The sequence below is a fragment of the Oncorhynchus keta genome, chromosome 35 (assembly GCF_023373465.1).
Source record: "Oncorhynchus keta strain PuntledgeMale-10-30-2019 chromosome 35, Oket_V2, whole genome shotgun sequence".
Taxonomy (NCBI): domain Eukaryota; kingdom Metazoa; phylum Chordata; class Actinopteri; order Salmoniformes; family Salmonidae; genus Oncorhynchus; species Oncorhynchus keta.
This window is the reverse complement of record NC_068455.1, coordinates 27,048,144-27,067,479: the sequence shown is the minus strand read 5'-3', so window position 1 is coordinate 27,067,479 and position 19,336 is coordinate 27,048,144. Positions and strand designations below refer to the sequence as shown.

General features: G+C 41.7%; 1 protein-coding gene across 11 annotated transcripts in view; it reads right to left on the bottom strand.

Annotated features, from left to right (window-relative positions):
- Nucleotides 1–228: 228 nt before the first annotated feature.
- The window catches only part of LOC118368217 (kinesin light chain 1), a 36,468-nt gene continuing 17,360 nt past the window's right edge, over nucleotides 229–19,336 (bottom strand). For 3 of the 11 annotated variants that reach the window (XM_035752113.2, XM_035752112.2, XM_052496789.1), the window contains exons 8-16: nucleotides 15,505–15,678; nucleotides 15,286–15,385; nucleotides 13,424–13,476; nucleotides 11,368–11,435; nucleotides 11,173–11,281; nucleotides 10,678–10,842; nucleotides 7,214–7,344; nucleotides 5,675–5,741; nucleotides 229–3,134 (exon numbers count right to left, since the gene is read on the bottom strand). In XM_035752113.2, the coding sequence (XP_035608006.1) occupies nucleotides 3,069–3,134; nucleotides 5,675–5,741; nucleotides 7,214–7,344; nucleotides 10,678–10,842; nucleotides 11,173–11,281; nucleotides 11,368–11,435; nucleotides 13,424–13,476; nucleotides 15,286–15,385; nucleotides 15,505–15,678 (933 nt within the window). In that variant the 3' untranslated portion in view covers nucleotides 229–3,068. Of the gene's footprint in view, nucleotides 3,135–5,674; nucleotides 5,742–5,820; nucleotides 5,843–6,307; nucleotides 8,487–10,677; nucleotides 10,843–11,172; nucleotides 11,282–11,367; nucleotides 11,436–13,423; nucleotides 13,477–15,285; nucleotides 15,386–15,504; nucleotides 15,679–19,336 lie in introns of those variants that run through there. The other 8 variants (XM_035752114.2, XM_035752115.2, XM_035752116.2 and 5 more) reach the window with 8 other exon arrangements.

The window sequence follows — 19,336 nt, the reverse complement described above, 5'->3', positions numbered from 1 at the left end:
AAATGTTCAAGACTCATTAAAGATGTCAGATTCACTAAACAAGATCAGTTTTTGAAAGTGTATTAATTGATGGATTACAGATACAGTATGTATAGTCTACTTAATAAAATCCAGTAGGGGGCGCTGAGGGAATGATCATTGTCCTGTATGTCTATCTCCCCTGTCATGCTCTGCTCCATGATCCAATGCTCCTTTACCAGATCCAAAAATTATAGAGGGACTAAGAAAAACGTTTGTATTATTTTATTCATACAATTTATACCATACAATATATTTTTGAAGGGCAAACACTTCACCACTGTTTATGGGCTGATCCAGCCAGCACAGCAGGCAGCCTAAAGGAGAGAGGCTGGAAGTTTGATCCTATCGTCAGTGCAGCTCAGGACATCCCCACACACTCCAGGCCAACCCCAAACAAACAAAAATTGCACTTTCAAAAACAAAGGAACAGATGGACAGTAGAGAGGCTGGTGCATTGACTGTTAAGACCCACTAACAATATGGTAATGTCATCATGAAGATTTCCCAACAGTGTTTCACTGGTGGACTTCGTTTTGCATGGCCTGTTGCACCAGGTGGGTTGAGATTTCCCTTAAGAACCAATGGAATGGTCTAAAAGGATCAACCGGGGGCACCTGGCCATGCAAAACGAATTCAACCATTAGTTCAGGGCTTGTTGCCCTTCCCCATAGGAATATGTTCATCACCTCAACAGTGACTCAAGAGTACCACTGCTCATAGGATTACTAATTTCAAATAATTAATCACAACGGTGTTTGAGTTTAAGAATAGGATTAATTATCGTTACTGTTTTGCCAGTAAAGCAAAATACGTCAGGATCAATACTTTGAAGAACAAATCATATCTGCCCAGGCATTTGAGGGATTTCATGATCATTTAAGTTTGTAAAAATATGGTCATAAACACAGGGTCAGGGGGTGATTACATTTCAGAAATTAGGATCCTATTTTCTCTCAACACAGTATACTTGAATTAATGCTTCTGATATAAAATAATACATTTTGTCCTCAATAATTCAATGTCTAGCCCTATGAATTGATGTGCCTTTCTAATCAATTGGACACTGTAGTACCTTACCAGTAACTCTGAGCGAACACATAATGGAGAAAACACAAATAAAGCAGGTTGATGATTGACAGACAAACTGATCAACAGTCAAATGGGAGCATCCAACACATATTTAGCTTACAGGTTTGTGCTTAAATCAACGTTCCTTGCATTAGTATATTCTATCCTGACAAGCACAATGTTACCACAATGTTTTAAGAGTATGATGTTATATATACACATAACAAGGTAAGGCTAAAAGTTTGCACAAGTTAATCACATGCTTCGTTGTGTGTTACACATGTAAAAGTTTTTCAAATTACCAACTGCATTCTGCATAGAAAAGCCTATGCCCGTTACTGAGCCACTAAATATATATATATATATATATTTTTTTTTTACAAACTGCAGTATAAAGTTAACTATACCACAGACCTCTGCTTGAAATGCTCAAACAATTTCTTGTATTTACTAAGCAAATGACTCACTACACTGTGGTACACTCTGCTCATGACAGTTAGCTTGTTCATCATTAAAATAAGTCCTGTTCCTTGGACAGTCTAACCGGTGTTTTCCCTTTATCCCTAACTAGTGCTGTTCCTGGTGAGGGACTGGGGGCGACCCTGGTCCTATGCTTTCTAAAGTCAAATGTTAGTCACCTTCCTTACATAAGAGAACGATATCACACATCCCCATCAACAGCCCACATTAACACAGTCCACCAAACAAGCAGTCCACACCCATGTCAAGGGTCAGTAGGGTGATGTCTGTGAACCAAAATAAAGCATGCTCCAGAAACAAAAAAATACTAATTTTAAAGTTTTGAGAACAAAGTAAAACGATGCAAATGTGGTGGTGACAGACCTGCAATAGATCTATTAAAAATGTTCACTTTTTGGTTGGATATTCATAAAGTACAAGTCCTTTAAGATTAATTTCACTCTTTATACACAGTCTTACTCTTAATTCATCATTCAACATCCAGAAACAGACTGGTACAAATTGTTTCTACTCTAGATTGTAACAATGTTATTCACCTATTACTGGAAATGGCATTTGACCGTAACAGGTTGGTGTTAAATATCTTGTGCAGTCAGTGTATAATATCAAAACTAGTGGCTAGTGATCTTCTGTTCTGTGACAATCCTGAGAAATCGACAAGATATACTTCATGTGCCAACACAACGCTCCTGCCTCATAACTTCATATACATGGAGCAGTTTCTTCAATTGCAGTAAGTAATATCACTATAAAAGAGGCAGAACTATCAGTTTATAGAACTCTGATGCCAAGAAACAAAAGATTCCCCCAGAGCAGCGTAGGAAATACAATAAAACAATTTACACAACCCAAATGTACACATTAAACTTCATATAAGCACAGCTATCACTTCAATAAAGACACACAGGACATTAATTTCGAAGTAAAAGGGGGAATGAGATACTCTATTGCGACCTCCTGAACTGCTCACCTATTCCATTAAAGTGATAACCAAATTATCTAAGTTATTCTTTAGATCTGTGGAGGAAAGGTAGAAAAAAGCAACCACACAGAAAATAAAAATGAATGTTCTCTCTCATGAGCACTCAAATCACAAAAATATAGGTGCACACTTACATCCACTCACACTTGACTTAGCATTATACACTTGTCCTTCATTATAACTAATCTCATGTTGCAAAAATATATTTTGTTATTAAGAGAAAACATTTCAATAAAAACACCCTCTAAGAAAACCAGTGACTAGATCAAAGTGCAATGAGATTGTTAAACCTACGTGCTGTAGCCAGCTGTAGTGAGCAGATGGACGGTTGTGTGTGGTTTAGGAAGGGTTTGTTTGGTTTAACCTGGGGGGGGTGTAACAGTTAATCAGCTATGTACAGGATTATATTGGAGGGGGACAGCTCATAGGCGGAGGCAGGATCTGAAGGTTGGGGTGGGGGGGGGGGGGTCAGGAGACTGATCCCACGACCTTTCACCTCTCCACTCGGTTCTAACCTTCAATGTGCCAGGTCATTGTGGCTGGCACTCAGGTCACGACTGTTTGTCAGATGATTATTTTGCTCCTAGAGAAGGCAACAGAAGGAATAGGATTCAGAATAGGTTGATTCTACAACAAAAAAACTATTAATGTAGAGGGTCCAACATCACAGATAAAACATCCTTCACATTTCCATGAAGAAAATGTCTGTTTTTCTTGAATATATAAAATATTTACATTTTATTTAACTAGGCAAGTCAGTTAAGAACAAATTCTTATTTTCAATGACGGCCTAGGAACAGATTCAATATATATAGATTCAGTGCCTTGAAAACATATTTATACCCCTTGACATTGAGGTGTTACAGCCTGATTCAAAACCGAGTAATTTTGTTTTTTTCCTCAACCATCTACATACAATACCCCATTGATGGCAAAGTAAAAACATGTTTTTAGAATTTCTGCAAATTTATTGAAAATTTAATACACAAATCTCTCATATACACAATTATTCACACCCCTGGGTCAATACATGTTAGAATCACCTTTGGTAGCGATTACAGCGGAGTCTTTCTGGGTAAGTCTAAGAGCTTTGCACACCTAGATTATACAATATTTGCACATTATTCTTTAAAAAATTCTTCAACCTCTGTCAAATTGGTTGTGGATCATTGCTAGACAACCATTTTCAATTCTTGCCATAGATTTAAGCAGATTTAAGTAAAACTCGGCCACTCAGGGACATTTACAGTCTTCTTCGTAAGAAAGCGTAGATTTAGCCTTGTGTTTTAGATTATTGTCCTGCTGAAAGGTGAATTCATCTCCCACTGTCTGGTGGAAAGCAGACTGAACCAGGTTTTCCTCTAGCATTTTGCTTGTGCTTAGCTCCATTCAGTTTATTTTTTATCCTGATAAACTCCCCCGTCCTTAACGATTACAAGCCTATCCATAACATGATGCAGCCACCAATATGCTTGAAAATATGGTGTGATAACTCAGTAATGTGATGTATTTGATTTGCCCCACACATAACACTTTGTATTCAGGACAAAAAGTGAATTGCTTTGCTAAAATCTTTGTAGTATTATTGTAGTGCCTTGTTGCAAACAGGATGCATGTTTTGGAATACTTTGATGTACAGGCTTCCTTCTGTCATTTAGGTTAGTATTGAGGAGTAACTACAATGTTGATCCATCTTCAGTTTTTTCTTATTCTAGCCATTAAACTCCTGTTTTAAACAATGTTTTAAAGTCACCATTGGCCTCATGGTGAGATCCCTGAGCGGTTTCCTTCCTCTCCGGCAACCGTGTTAGGAAGGACGCCTGTATCTTTGTAGTAACTGGTGTATTGGCACACAAAAGTGTCATTAATAACTTCACCATGCTCCAAGTGATATTCAGCATCCGTTTTTATTGTATTTTTTTACCAATCTACCAATAGGTGGCCTTTGCGAGACATTGGAAAACCTCCCTGGTCTTTGTGGTTGAATTGGTTTTTGAAATTCACTGCTCGACTGAGGGGCCTTACAGATCATTGTATGTTTGGGGTACAGAGAGGAGTTAGTAATTTAAAATCATGTTAACACTATTGCACACAGAGTGAGTTCATGCAACTTGTTAAGCACATTTTTACTCCTGAACATATTTCGGTTTACCGTAACAAAGGGGTTGAGTACTTGACTCAATACATTTCAGCTTTTCATTTTTAATGAATTAGTACAAATAAAAAATAAACATAATTCCACTTTGACATTAGGGGGTATTATATTTAGGCCAGTGACCAAAAATCTTAATTTAATCAATGTTAAATTCAGGCTGTAATACATAACATGGAAAAAGTCAAGGGGCGTGAATAAGGCACTGTTGAGTATCGCTATTGAATATTTGGGGAATGTGGTACATAACATAAATGAGATGTCAAAATCTGGAGCTCGGTGACAGTGATGAGTGGTGCACAGACCGGCACTGTATTCTGGAGTCACACCATTATCGTATGGTGGATTGGCAGAACCAGTATATCACCATGTAGAAAGGTCCCATTGTCCAGTGATGCATATTCTCAAATCAAACCATTCAGATGAATCTTTCTGAACAATTGATACAAGTCAGTTAATAACAGGAGTAAAACTTTTAAAAAAGGTTGCTGTTGATCATCTGGTCGCAAACTATTATCCCTGGTTCATCTTTGATCTCATTTCCTCGCTCATCATACAGCCACAGAAATCAACTGTCAAAAGGTGTTATTTCCCACATCTACCTTGCACATCATTCATTATTGCAATTTGTGACTAAGGGGTTATAAATGAGAGAACACCATGAAAAAACATGTTAGTCTGTGAACCACTGATGTTCCCACACACGTTCGCCATTTCATTAGTGACCAATTTCTGAGATGACTGCCCAGGTGAAGAGGGGCAAGGGCCAGTTTGATCACAGATCACAACCAAGAGGACCATTGGGAATTTGAGTTTCATAAAGTGAGGTCTCAGAGAGTAGTGTAAGAAAATGAGGTAGATAAACAAACAAAGGGGAGGATGAGCGAGGAGAGACCCAGAAAACAATGGGGCAAGATTGGGTGATGTGAAAGATGGAAAGATGGAGAGGGAGAGACAGTTGAGCTCCTTACTTGGTAGAGGTCTCCGGCAGCATTGTCCACCACGTTTAGAACACCTAGTGAACTGGCTCGCTTCATGCTGCATCCAGAACAGTGACATGCAAGGAGATGTCGGTGAGGGGTCGAGGGTCAGGAGTGAGAAGGACATGTGGCCAATGGAGATGGTATGTGGGTTAATAACTATAATGAGACCCACACACATGTTAGTTTCCCCAGACAATGCCCCCACACAAATACATAAAGCATGAGCTAAATCATACTCTTTAACCCTGGTTAAATTCGTGGTACCACACCTGTACATTTGTAAGCAGAATCTTTGAAGCCGAATGCGCTGGAAAGCACAGCAGACTTTTTTACAAAATATCCAAATCAGTAGTTCAGTCAAATGCCATTTTTTGGCTTTTCTTTACCCTATAACATGTGGGTTGAAGGACATACTTAACAAAAGTTCATGACTGTGACAAAGCAATTGATTAAAGGGAGTATTTTGAGCCAAATACATTTGTGCCTGTTGCAAGGGGAAGAATATTGTTTTGTGTTGATCAATAGAGTTCTCTACTGTCTCCTGGATTAGAGAGAAGTCATCATAATGGGGTTAATTCAACATCGAAGAGTTAGAAGCAAAAAGAGGAAAATGAGTCAAAGAATACAGAATTCCAGCAAACAGATGAGGCATGCTGTAGCCATTCGCTTGGAAAAGTTTATTTGTCGATAAAAGCACAACACAGCACAGCACAGAATATTAGAATATTAAAATAAAAGATGCCCATGCAGAAAAAAATAAGTTATGACAAAATATTCACCAAGAAACTATTGAAAATTAACACTAATATTTGCACCTTCTCAAAATTGTGGAACAAAAACAAGACAATATGGCAAGAAAATAAATAAAATACACATTTCATAGGCAGAAATGCAAACATTTCAAAGCAGACAATGAGTAGTAGTAGTGTGGTTATCTAAAGCGCTCAGCCATTCTCTTTAGTCTCCAGATTGTCCATCACAGCTGATTGAGAGTACTCTGTGTACAACAGAATAAACCAGGCAGAGCAACAGATGTGACTTTTTATACAAATTATAAGGACATTAAATAGAGAAGCTGCTGACTGAGGCCCTTTGTGTCCTAGTACTCTGCCCAACTCTCTCTGCCAGTCAGCTCGAAGCACTTCCTACACTGGACATATCCACACAGGCAACATAGTCTGTAATACTACCCTGCTTCTAGAGTGATATTGTGCCAGTGAGTCAGTACCAGTCACAATATGTGGCATTCATAGTGTATGCCAGTGAAAGTGCACAAGTATCGACCGCTTGAATGTGTTAGTGCAACCCCCAGTGATTCATAACTTGTGCCAAACAGGACTCAGAGATACACAGAGTTAACCCACAGCAGAGTAGAGATCCCTCCAGCAGAGGGGTGGCTCAGTCTTTTCTAGGCAGATCTAGTGGCAGCACACCAATCCAGTGGAGCGAGGTGGAGAGGAAGGGCCTCACCCATGGGGCCCTCTGTGCATTAGGGGTCAAGGGTTCAAAGGTGAGGTGGATAGTTACCCAGGGTTTTTTGGCTCGCTCTCCCGTGAGCCACCGCCCTTCAGCTTGCGGACCAGTTTCTCGCTGCTGCGGCGAATAGAGGCACGGAGTTTACTGAAGGAGCCACTCCGCTTCAGAGAACCAGAACCGTCCTGATGAGAGAGGCCAGAGGGTTACACTCTCACGCACACACAGAGATCTGGTTCAGGAAATTATTTTCATAGACATGTGTCTGCATGTGTGATGGACTGTGTATGTGAGAGTGTGCTTGTCATGTGCATCTGATTAGACTCTCTATTCAGACAAAATGTCAACCTCAGTGTGCTATTCAGAAATGATGCTATAAAGAAATCAGAGAAGCCCTCCAAACACCTCTTATGAGGCCATGCTGTCACAATAGTTATCTTGGGTCAACAGAGAACAGCAATTAAAATCCCACGGCAAACATGTTGCTTTGCCTGCCTTATTTCCGAGAGGGAACAAACAAAGAGGCTACAGGCAAAGATCTGGGTGAGCAAAGAGTTAAGTTTTATTAGAAGTTAAGAAAGACAGTGTAAGATCTGATGCACAGACAGACACGACAGAGTAGATTAGTAGAGCAGATTCCGCACTGCAGAGCAAGGCTTGTCCCACCCCTCTGTCCTTTACCCTCCCACCCATTCCCCATTTGTCTATGTATATACAGCAATATACAGGAGCTGCCATGTCTTCTGATGCCCCCTCGTGATCATGACATCACAACACTTAAGTTAGACATCAATAGGAGCATATGGAGCACGGGATCTAACACTAAAGAAATCCGACAGTAGCCTGGTGCCACCATGGTGCACTGAGAGAGCATACAGTATGATTATCATGCCACCAGCTCATAGTATTTACAGTATGTTAGTTAAATCACTACAAGCAAGCGCAGTCCGGTATGCATCGGTCAGTACTAGTAAATGCTAAACACTCAACACCACCACACAGAGATAGTTAGAAACTCCTCAAGCGAGAGAGCGAGGAGACAGAGTATTTAAGTACAGTAAAGAGTAAGATAAGGTAATGGCAGGAGGGGCTTGGAATGGTTCTGGGACAGAGCCCAGAACCCCTGTCCCATTGACATTGGATAGAGCTGGGGTCAGCTTGGCCCAATGTGTCCCTGTAGAGTAACCAGACAGACAGCCCAGAGGAGAGCAGGGGACCAGAGTCTGAAGAGAGGACAACTGCAAAGCTGGAGGGGTGGCAGGCGAGCAGGCGTCCATCATGCAGAAGACAAGTTTTTAGAACCACAACAAGGCATCTGGAGTTATGCCTGCCAGTCAGACAGGGATGGAGAGAGAGAGGTAGACAGAATGAAAGAGGCAGAGGGTATTGAAAAATAGAAATGAAGAGGAGGTAGAATAAAGTGAGATGGGGAGAGAAAAATGTGGAGTTGGTAAAAGGAAACAAGAGGAAGTCAGACAGACAGAAGCAGTAAGCCAAAGGGTTTCCTCCTCAGAGACATTATTTCTCCACAGAGTTGTGGATGTGCTTTACTACTGCAGAAGGAAGCAACACTCAACAGTTGCAACAACTAAGGAGCATAACAGGAGAAAGGAATCTTAAAGCAACAAAATAAAAAAAATAGACCCCAGTAAAAGTAAGAGTGAAAAATCATGAATGAATGAATTAAAGAAGCCTTAATACATCAACTGATTATAAACATCCAACCCCCTCAAATATAGACTGAGTGCATCCAACTGAAGCAAAGGTAGCATGGATCTGGGGTTTTAACTGCTGTTCCCAGTCTTTGACCTCAGAGCCTTAATGGCCAGTTAAAGTATCTCTCATAATATATAACACAGAGTTAACGAGTATGAGCTGGCCAGTATGAGCTAACCAGTATGAGCTAACCAGTATGAGCTGGCCTGTATGCTGCTGAATTTGGTAGTTATGTCATTTTTAAAGCAAATTAATAGAACTTTACTTAATGAATATAACAGACTTTTACTCAATTCAGTATATTACAAAAAGATATATCCACAAAAACAGCCAACATGACTATTTACCCCAAATAAAAACCATTTAGATTCTTCAACTCCAACCAGCTTCTGTATTCTAACCCTGTTTGGTTTCTATAAAAAAAATATCTAGTCAATTCCCTGTACAAAGCCATCGGCCATTTTCCACAGCCAAGTTCAGAAGGCCTGAGGCTCAACCATATGCAAATCAAATCACCGGAAAAAAATGGAAAAGAGGAGAGATACTGTGTCTGGTGAACAGTCCGTCTTCACACAGTTATATCATAGTTGCACACACAATAGCACAGGTTTTACTCAGACAGGAGACAAGTTATCCCACAACAGAATGCACAGACAAGGGGATGCAGACAGTAGACAATTAGAATCACTCAGAGTAATGGGACAGGCCCAGGGCGGGATGCTGCCCCACCTCTACCTGGTAACAAGCTGCCACTGGATGCAGAGGAAAAGACAGCAGGAGAACTGTATCACAATCAACATGCATGTATAAGTCTGTCCATCCAGTATGTATTAAGCCTCTGACAGAGGATACAGCTGTACAGGTCACAAACACATACTCTAGGTGCTTGAGCACACACACACACACACACACACACACACACACACACACACACACACATGATGAAAGTGTCAGAGGGAGTGTCAGATGTACAGTACAGAGCCCACATGCATCAGTAGTGATGAGAACATGAATAAGTCACCATGGCAACATTAGCGGTGTGGTTTAACACACAGGTTAACATACTAACTGGATAGTGTGAGTGTCTGACAGACCCAGTCCAATAGGTGTACAGTAGAGAACACAGTTAAAGAATGTGTCTGAGCCCAGTCACCCCGGAGCCTTGAGGTGCAGACCAGGCAGGCAAGGGACTCCCAGGAGGAGATGCTGATTGGTTATCTTGAACACTACGGTTACTGTTACTACGGGAGCAGGAAAGTTCTGAATAGCAGACTACAGCAGTGAATGTTGTGTAGTTCGCAAACATACACTGTGACCAAGTGGACTTTACTGCAGTAATCAGATAAAGACAGAGGGAATAGCTACTGCATGGAGAGGATGTGTTAGTTGTGAGCAAAATACTGCTGCTGCAAGCATAAAAGAAGCATAAAAAAAACATATTGCTGGCACAGAGGTCTGGGAAGAAATACGTTTTCCGTAAGCAGCTGGAGTGTTCACTCCGTTAGTTGAGGACTATAAGCATCGGTGTAGACTAGAAGCATTAATGTAGAGCTGAGGTGATTATTATCACATTCAATCAGCATTACAACTTATAACTAGCTTTCACACCAACAATAGGGAGTCATAGAGAATCTAGGAGAGTTCCCATCAATGATACCACTGTAAACTCAGCCCTTATCAAATAATTTACAAATTGAGGAGGATATGCACTTTAAGAAGGTAAGAAATAACTTTTTCTCTAAGGGGTGTGTCTGTACCCCCTCCCTACACCGTGTGTGGCCTGGGCTGTGTACTGTACTTACCCCGTTCCACTCCACGCTCATACTCACTTCCTCGCCCCCGTCCGGGCCGCTCTCGTACTTGACCGTGGTGTCGGAGGTCAGACTCTCACGGCTCCGCTGCTTCTCCTGCTCCTCCGGCTCGCTCAGAACATCCGCCACACGCTGCTTGTGCACTGTGTCCAGACCCTGGCCACATTGACAGGAGACACACACATTAACAAACACATAGACACATTATGAACCAAATAAACACGTACAAAGATGATAAAGACATCTAAATAAAAAAAAATAAAAAAAATCTGGAGCATTTTCATGAGCCATCTACAGTGATCAACATCATGTGTTGGATTTTGTTATGGATTTGTTTACAATAGTTGAAAGGCAGGACCTGCTAATTTCAGTTAAGCTGCTGGACCAATGATACTCCAACAGTGCGTTCACCTTGAGTTTCATATGACCCTGGCCTGGCAAATCTTATTCAAGCATGTGAGTGTCAGAAGAGGACAGTGGTCACACCTGTTTTCTGGAGCGCTTGGCTGCCTCCTCCAGTGTCTCTGCCGCCTCAAATTTACCCTGCCGCCTGTAGAGGGCGCCCAGATTCTTCAGGGTGGTGGTTACTGTGGGGCTGGGGGCAGACATTATAAACACATCATGAACTAATGATGTAATCACATACAGAACAGTCCATGAGTTTCCAGACTCAACACAGACCTGTCTACTTTACAGGCCTTGTACCAGCCCCCATACTCTCCGAACAGGGAGCCGTCCTGCTGCTTTCCCTAGAGAAGAGAAGAACCACCACATCCATCAGTTGTCAGGATTTAAGGAATTCAAACGCTAATGACAAACACCCACCCCTATTCATGGGTTGCACGTTTGTGAGCATTCTACTCAATGCATCCTCATTGGGCGATAATTATTTGGTCTAAAGTGCATTGCTGTGGCTTGAAAACACAATGACACTTCTAAAGAAGATAAATAATTAGTAGGAAAACCCTGTCATCATTTTGATGTCGCCAGATTGACTTTAGATGCAGTATAACATTAGCTAACGTAAACTCCCCATTCCATACAAATGTGCGCAACCGCAACATTCAAACGAGGTTACAAAAGAAAACGAATGTGACTAACGACTGTGTTGACTTCAAAATCGGGGGTGTGAACTAGGTTTCTATTCAAGCGTTGATCGACATGGTAATGGCTCTATACTACTGGAGAAAAGTTGGAAAAAAAATGGACCCTCCGTTACATCGTGACGTGTCATGTCGTAACTGCTAAATGACTTAAATGTAAATGTAATGTAACGTACAGCACGCATAAAACAACTATTTCTGTCTTACAATCTCTCCACTAGGTGTAGCACTTCTCTCATAATTTAAAAACTAAAAATGGACAGTGACGAGGGTAAGGGGGGGATACCTAGTCATTTGTTGCGTCATCACTGCATGCGATCATCATTCTCAAAGCCACTGTTTACTTCTAAGATCACTTTAGCACCGACCTAACAACCCGATTCAAATTAGACACAAACCTTCACATAGGTGTTTAATGACACATTATATAAACTCTTCATAGTGTTTTATTTACATTTTAGAGGCGATAAGGTGATAAATTGGACAGATTGAAAAAAAGCCATTTTCCCACACAACAGCTCTCCTTCCCACTAACACGCATTAGTTTAGCTTCCCCACCCGCCATTTTTAAAACGACCCAACGGGGCTCATTGCCGTCTTCAATTGGGGCGGCAGGGTAGCCTAGTGGTTAGAGCGTTGGACTAGTAACCGGAAGGTAGCAAGTTCAAATCTGTCGTTCTGCCCCTGAACAGGCAGTTAATCCACTGTTCCTAGGCCGTCATTGAAAATAAGAATTTGTTCCTAACTGACTTGCCTAGTTAAATAAAAGTAAAATAAAATGCAGAAACGGGCAGCGTTTAGGTCATGTTATTTATTCTGTTGGAAAGGGGAGAAATTGTGCTTTACAATGGTATTGACATTACAGTTGATCTGGAAGTATTACGTTTTTGAGGCGCTAAATTAAGGGCAATTGTACGGACCAAGGCAATGTACAAAAGTGAGTGAGTTTACGTTAGTTAGCTAAGATAGGTAACACAAATCTGGAGGTCTCCTCTAACGTTAGCATTGCTAGCTATTTTCTGACAAACTTTGCTAGCTCATGACAACATTGGCATCTGTCTAAATGTACATTTGCCAACATAATGATAAAGTTGTTTCCTACTAAATATGTGCCTACTTTATCAATGCCATCGTATTCCCAAGTCCCCAGAGTGTAATTTAGACGACAGTCATTCGCCCCGGTTCAAATTCATTAGCCCTCTTTCTACTTTTGAGCATCAATATGGCTGCAGCATCTGTATAACATTGATAACAATGGCAATGACGCGACCGAGCTGCAACACATTAATAGCAAAACTGTTGGTCACAAAGAAATTGGCAAAATATTCCAGCTAATTCTGACCAAATTATACGGAACCGTAAAATGAGATCTAGAGTAAATGAACCGATCTGAGACATGTTAACGTCACCTAATATACATAAGTGCTTAAAGAGAGAGGTGGGAAATTGAGAGATTACAGTTCATCACAATTTCTTCAGCAGTCTAAATTGATGACCCTTTCATACCGTGACTGAAACACTTTTCCCTGTCTGTTGTGAAAGTTCCGCCACAAGTCAGTAGTGACACATGCCATGCCATGGCCATTAGTGAAAGTGGACCCTCTATCATCCCCCTCACAAACACACACTCTCACCTTGCTCTGTTCCTCTCTCTCCTCAGCATGCATCCAAATGGGTTTGTTCTCATCTGCAGAGCCAGAGACCAAAAACAACAATCAGACACATGCAGGTCCAAAAATATATTGACAGACATTCAGGCAGTCACCCAGGCAGCAGGGTGCTCCACCTGGTCTGGCACAAAGTATTAGAACATTCAACTGAAAGGTCACTGTTGTTTTCAGAAGCTCATTTCCACTAAAATGATGACAGCAGCCTGAAAGCATGAACTTTTACATGTATTTATTATTTAACTTCTTGGTGACAGGGGGGCAGTATTGAGAAGCTTGGATGAATAAGGTGGCCAGAGTAAACTGCCTGCTACTCTGTCCCAGACGCTAATATATGCATATTATTAGTAGTATTGGATAGAAAACACTGAAGTTTCTAAAACTGTTTGAATGATGTCTGTGAGTATAACAGAACTCATATGGCAGGCAAAAACCTGAGACAAATCCAGGAAGTGGGAAATCTGAGGTTTGTAGTTTCATTTAAGTGATTGCCTATCCAATATGCTGTGTCTATGGGGTCAGATTGCACTTCCCAAGGCTTCCAGCAGATGTCAACAGTCTTTAGAAAGTTGTTTGAGGCTTCTATTGTGGAAGGGTGTCGAATAGGAGCTGTTTCAACAAGTGAATTAGGCCGAGGCCAATAGGTTGATTACTGCGCGGTCACGAGGGCGCACCGTTCCTTCTTTTTCCTCTGTAATGAATACGCTATTGTCCGGTTGGAATATTATTGAAGATTTATTATAAAAAGAACCTAACGATTGATTGTAAACATCGTTTGACATGTTTCTACAAACTGTAATGGAACTCTTTTGACTTTTCATGTGGATTTTGCACTCGCGCATTGTGCCTTTGGAATAGTGAACTAAACGCGCAAACAAAACTGAGGTATTTGGACATAAATATGGACGTAATCGAACAAAACAAACATTTGTGGAAGTGGGAATCCTGGGAGTGCATTCCGACGAAGATCAGCAAAGGTAAGTGAAGATTTATAATGCCATTTATGACTTTTGTTGACTCCACAATTTGGCGGGTAACTGTATGGCTTGCTTTTGTGGCTGAACCTGTTCTCAGATTATTGAATATTGTGCTTTTGGCATAAAGCTTTTTTGAAATCTAACACAGCGATTGCATTAAGAACAAGTTTATCTTTAATTCTATGTAAAACATGTATCTTTCATCATAGTTTATGAGTATTTCTGTTTGATGTGGCTCTGCAATTTCTCTGGATGTTTGAGGCATTTCTGAACATGGCGCCAATGTAAACTGAGGTTTTTGGATATAAATATGAACTTGATCGCACAAAACATACATGTATTGTGTAACATTGATTCCTGGGAGTGTCATCTGATGAAGATCGTCAAAGGTTAGTGATTAATTTGATCTATATTTCTGCTTTTTGTGACACCTCTCTTTGGTTGCTTTCTGTGACTAGTTGCTGACCGCCCTACGGGACTCCCAATCACGGCCGGAAGTGATGCAGCCTGGATTCGTGTTGCCTCTTGCACTGAGATGCAGTGCCTTAGACCACTGAACCACTCGGGCGCCCATCAAACAGTAGATTGTGTGTGTGTGTGTGTGTGTGTGTGTGTGTGTGTGTGTGTGTGTGTGTGTGTGTGTCCATACCAGAAATCACCACAAATATAGTAAAACAAGGAAAATTCTCACTCGTGGGGACATTTCCCAGGTCCCCACAAGGACAAAGGCTATTTTAGGTTTGGGGGTTAGGTTTAGAAGTTAGGTTTTAGAGAAATATTATGTTGAATGGAAATCAATTTAATGGCCCCACAAAGATAGCAAAACATATGCTTTGTGAGAGAGTGTCTTACCGTCTACAGAGCCAAACTCCCTCTCATGTGCGCGGGTAAGGATCTCTTTGTACAGAGTTTCAGCCTGCTTGAACTTCCCCTGCTTCAGGTAACAGGACGCCTTGGAGAGGAAGAGAGAGAATGTAAGAATATGATCTTCAAAAAGTAAGAAAATCTTCTCATAACTCATTAGAAAATGTGCAGTCATTTCATCTCTTAACCCCTATGTGACCCTCTTACCAGATTGTTTTTGGTCTTGGCCACATTGGGGTCGTCAGGGCCCAGTTTGGTCTGGTAGATCTCCAGGGCCCGCTGGTAGTAGTACTCCACCTCCTCATACTTGCCCTGATTCTGACACAGCAGGGCAAGGTTGTTCAGCTGCTTGGCAACGTCTGGGTGGTCCTTACCCAGAACCTGGACATGAGGTGAGATGGGGAGGCCATGTAAATATGACAAAACAGTGGGCAATAAAGCAATAATGGGTCAGCTTCTCAAAGTAAGGGGGCAAGAAAGGAGTTTATCACAACAAAAAGAGACGGCCGGTGTTTTCCACAAGTACATAGAGTAGCCAAATAGAAAAAGTAGCCAGCCAGGCATCCCTGGGACGTTTTTTTTCTTTCCCCACTGGGTAAATTCCTTTTTTTGCAGAAGGAGCTCTATTTTGGTGGCCTCTGGTACATTCAAATGCTTTAATTCCATCAAAACATTCTAATGCCTTGATTCCATTTTTTTCCTTCCTTCCTTCCATTTTTTTTTTTTTTTTTACATTTATTTAACTAGGCAAGTCAGTTTAAGAACAAATTCTTATTTTCAATGAACAGTGGGCAGAACGACAGATTTGTACCTTGTCAGCTCGGGGATTTGAACTTGCAACCTTTAAGTTACTAGTCCAACACTAACCACTAGGCTACCCTGCCGCCCCATTTTAGTCGTTTAGCAGACGCTCTTATCCAGAGCGTTTTAAAGTTAGTGCATTTATGTTAAGATAACTAGATAGGGGACAACCACATATCACAGACATAGAAATTATTATAAAAAAAAAAAATTTGAGGTGGCAGAACGAAGTGCTCGCATTGGGGTGTAGGAAGGTAGGGAGGGGCAGTTCCTCTTGTGTTCCATAGGTAAGCACCATGGTCTTGTTGTGGATGTGAGCTTCAACTGGAAGACAGTGGCGTGTGCGGAGGAGCGGGGTGACAGAACTTGGAAAGTTTGAAAACCAGGCCGGCTGCAGCATTCTGGATAAGTTGCAGGGGTTTGATGGCACAAGCGGGGAGCCCAGCCAACAGCGAGTTGCAGTAGTCCAGACGGGAGAGGACAATTGCCTGGAGTAGGACCTGCGCCACTTCCTGTGTGAGGTAGGGTTGTACTCTGCGGATGTTGTAGAGCATGAACCTGCAGGAGCGAGTCACTGCTAGAACTGAGCCCTGTGGGACGCCAGTAGTGAGAGTATGTGGCGCAGACACAGATCCACATCCCCTTGTAGGAGGGCCAGGTAGGATGCAATCCAAGAGTGTGCAGTGCCTGAGACGCCCAGCCCTGAGAGGGTGGAGAGGAGGATCTAATGGTTCAGTGTCGAAGACAGCGGATAGATCTAGGAGGATGAGAACAGAGAGAGTCAGATTTGGCAGTATGGAGAGCCTGAGACGCCCAGCCCTGAGAGGGTGGAGAGGAGGATCTAATGGTTCAGTGTCGAAGACGGCGGATAGATCTAGGAGGATGAGAACAGAGAGAGTCAGATTTGGCAGTATGGAGAGCCTGAGACGCCCAGCCCTGAGAGGGTGGAGAGGAGGATCTAATGGTTCAGTGTCGAAGACGGCGGATAGATCTAGGAGGATGAGAACAGAGAGAGTCAGATTTGGCAGTATGGAGAGCCTGAGACGCCCAGCCCTGAGAGGGTTGAGTGGAGGATCTAATGGTTCAGTGTCGAAGACAGCGGATAGATCTAGGAGGATGAGAACAGAGAGAGTCAGATTTGGCAGTATGGAGAGCCTGAGACGCCCAGCCCTGAGAGGGTTGAGTGGAGGATCTAATGGTTCAGTGTCGAAGACAGCGGATAGATCTAGGAGGATGAGAACAGAGAGAGTCAGATTTGGCAGTATGGAGAGCCTGAGACGTCCAGCCCTGAGAGGGTTGAGTGGAGGATCTAATGGTTCAGTGTCGAAGACGGCGGATAGATTTAGGAGGATGAGAACAGAGGAGAGTGTGTCAACTTTGGCAGTGAGGAGAGTCTCCGTGACACAGAAGAGAGCAGCCTTGGTTGATTGACCCGTCTTGAAACCTGACCGGTTATGGTCAAAAAGATAGTTCAGAGAGAGATAAGGAGAGATAAGGAGAAAGTTGATCAGAGACGGAACGCTCAAGTGTTTTGGAAAGAAAGGGATAGTGTATTTCAGATTCAATTTTCCATCTGAAATACAAAGCAAAATTGTTTACCTCTCATATCGGTAAAATGTGTTGTGGCATTGTGTAGAAATACATGACTTTAACATTTTAACTACTGGAATATTATATTATCTAAGTCTATATGACCAGGACTATTTTTAAGTAAGACAACATTAAACCTTTAACAGTCTTCTCTTGAGATTAAAGGCTTATTTACAGTTTTAATGCAAGATATGAATTGCCACAATGTTTGTTCTTCATATTATGTACAGTACCAGGTTTGGACACACCTACTCATTCAAGGGTTTTTCTTTATTTTTTAAAATAATTTTCTACATTGTAGAATAATAGTGAAGACATAAAAACTATGAAATAACACATATGGAATTATGTAGTAACCAAAAAAATGTTAAACAAATAAAAATAGTCACCCTTTGCATTGATGACAGCACTCTTAGAATTCTCTCAACCAGCCTCATGAGGTAGTCACCTGGAATGCATTTCAATTAACAGGTGTACCTTTGGGGTGGCAGGTAGCTTAGTGGTTAAAGCTTTGGGCCAGTAACCGAAAGGTTTCTGGATCGAATCACCGAGCTGACAAGGTAAAAATCTGTTGTTCTGCCTCTCCCCGGTAGGCCGTCATTGTAATTAAGAATTTGTTCTTAACTGACTTGCCTAGTTGAAGATTAAATGAACAAAAAAATGTTAAGTTAATTTGTGAATTTTTTTTCTTGTGTTGTGACAAAGTAGGGGTGTTATACAGAAGATGGTATTTTACCAAATAGGGCTAAATCCATATTATGGCAAGAACAGCTCAAATAAGGAAAGAGAAACAGTCCATTATTTTAAGACATGAAGGTCAGTCAATCTGGAAAATTTCAAGAACTTCAAACAAATCAGGCGCTATGATGAAACTGGCTCTTAGGAAGACCGCCACAGGAAAGGAAGACCCAGAATTACCTCTTGCTGCAGAGGATACGTTCATTAGTTACCAGCCTCAGAATGCAGCCAAAATAAATGTTCAGATGACATCAACTGTTCAGAGGAGACTGTGTGAAATCAGGCCTTCATGGTCGAGATGCTACAAAGAAACCACTGCTAAAGGACACCAATAAGAAGAGACCTTCTTGGGCCAAGAAACACGAGCAATGGACATTAGAAATCTGTCCTTTGGTCTGATGAGTCCAAATGAGATCTTTGTGTCTTTGTGAGACGCAGAGTAGGTGAACATATGATCTCCGCATGCATGGTTCCCACAGTGAAGCATGGAGGTGGTGGTGTGATGGTGCTCTGCTGGTGACACTATCAGTGATTTATTTAAAATTCAAGAAACACTTAACCATCATGGCTAACACAGCATTCTGCAGTGATACGCCATCCCATCTGGTTTGCGCTTAGTGGGACATTAATTTGTTTTTCAACATGACAAATGACCCAAAACACACCTCCAGGCTGTACAAGGGCTATTTGACCAAGGAAGAGAGTGATGGAGTGCTGCATCAGATGACCTGGCCTCCACAATCACCCGACCTCAATCCAATTGAGATGGTTTGGGATGAGTTGGACCGCAGAGTGAAGGCAAAGCAGCGAACAAGTGCTCAGCATATGTGCAACTCCATCAAGACTGTTGGAAAAGCATTGCTCATGAACCTGGTTGAGAGAGGGCCAAGAGTGTGCAAAGCTACTTTGA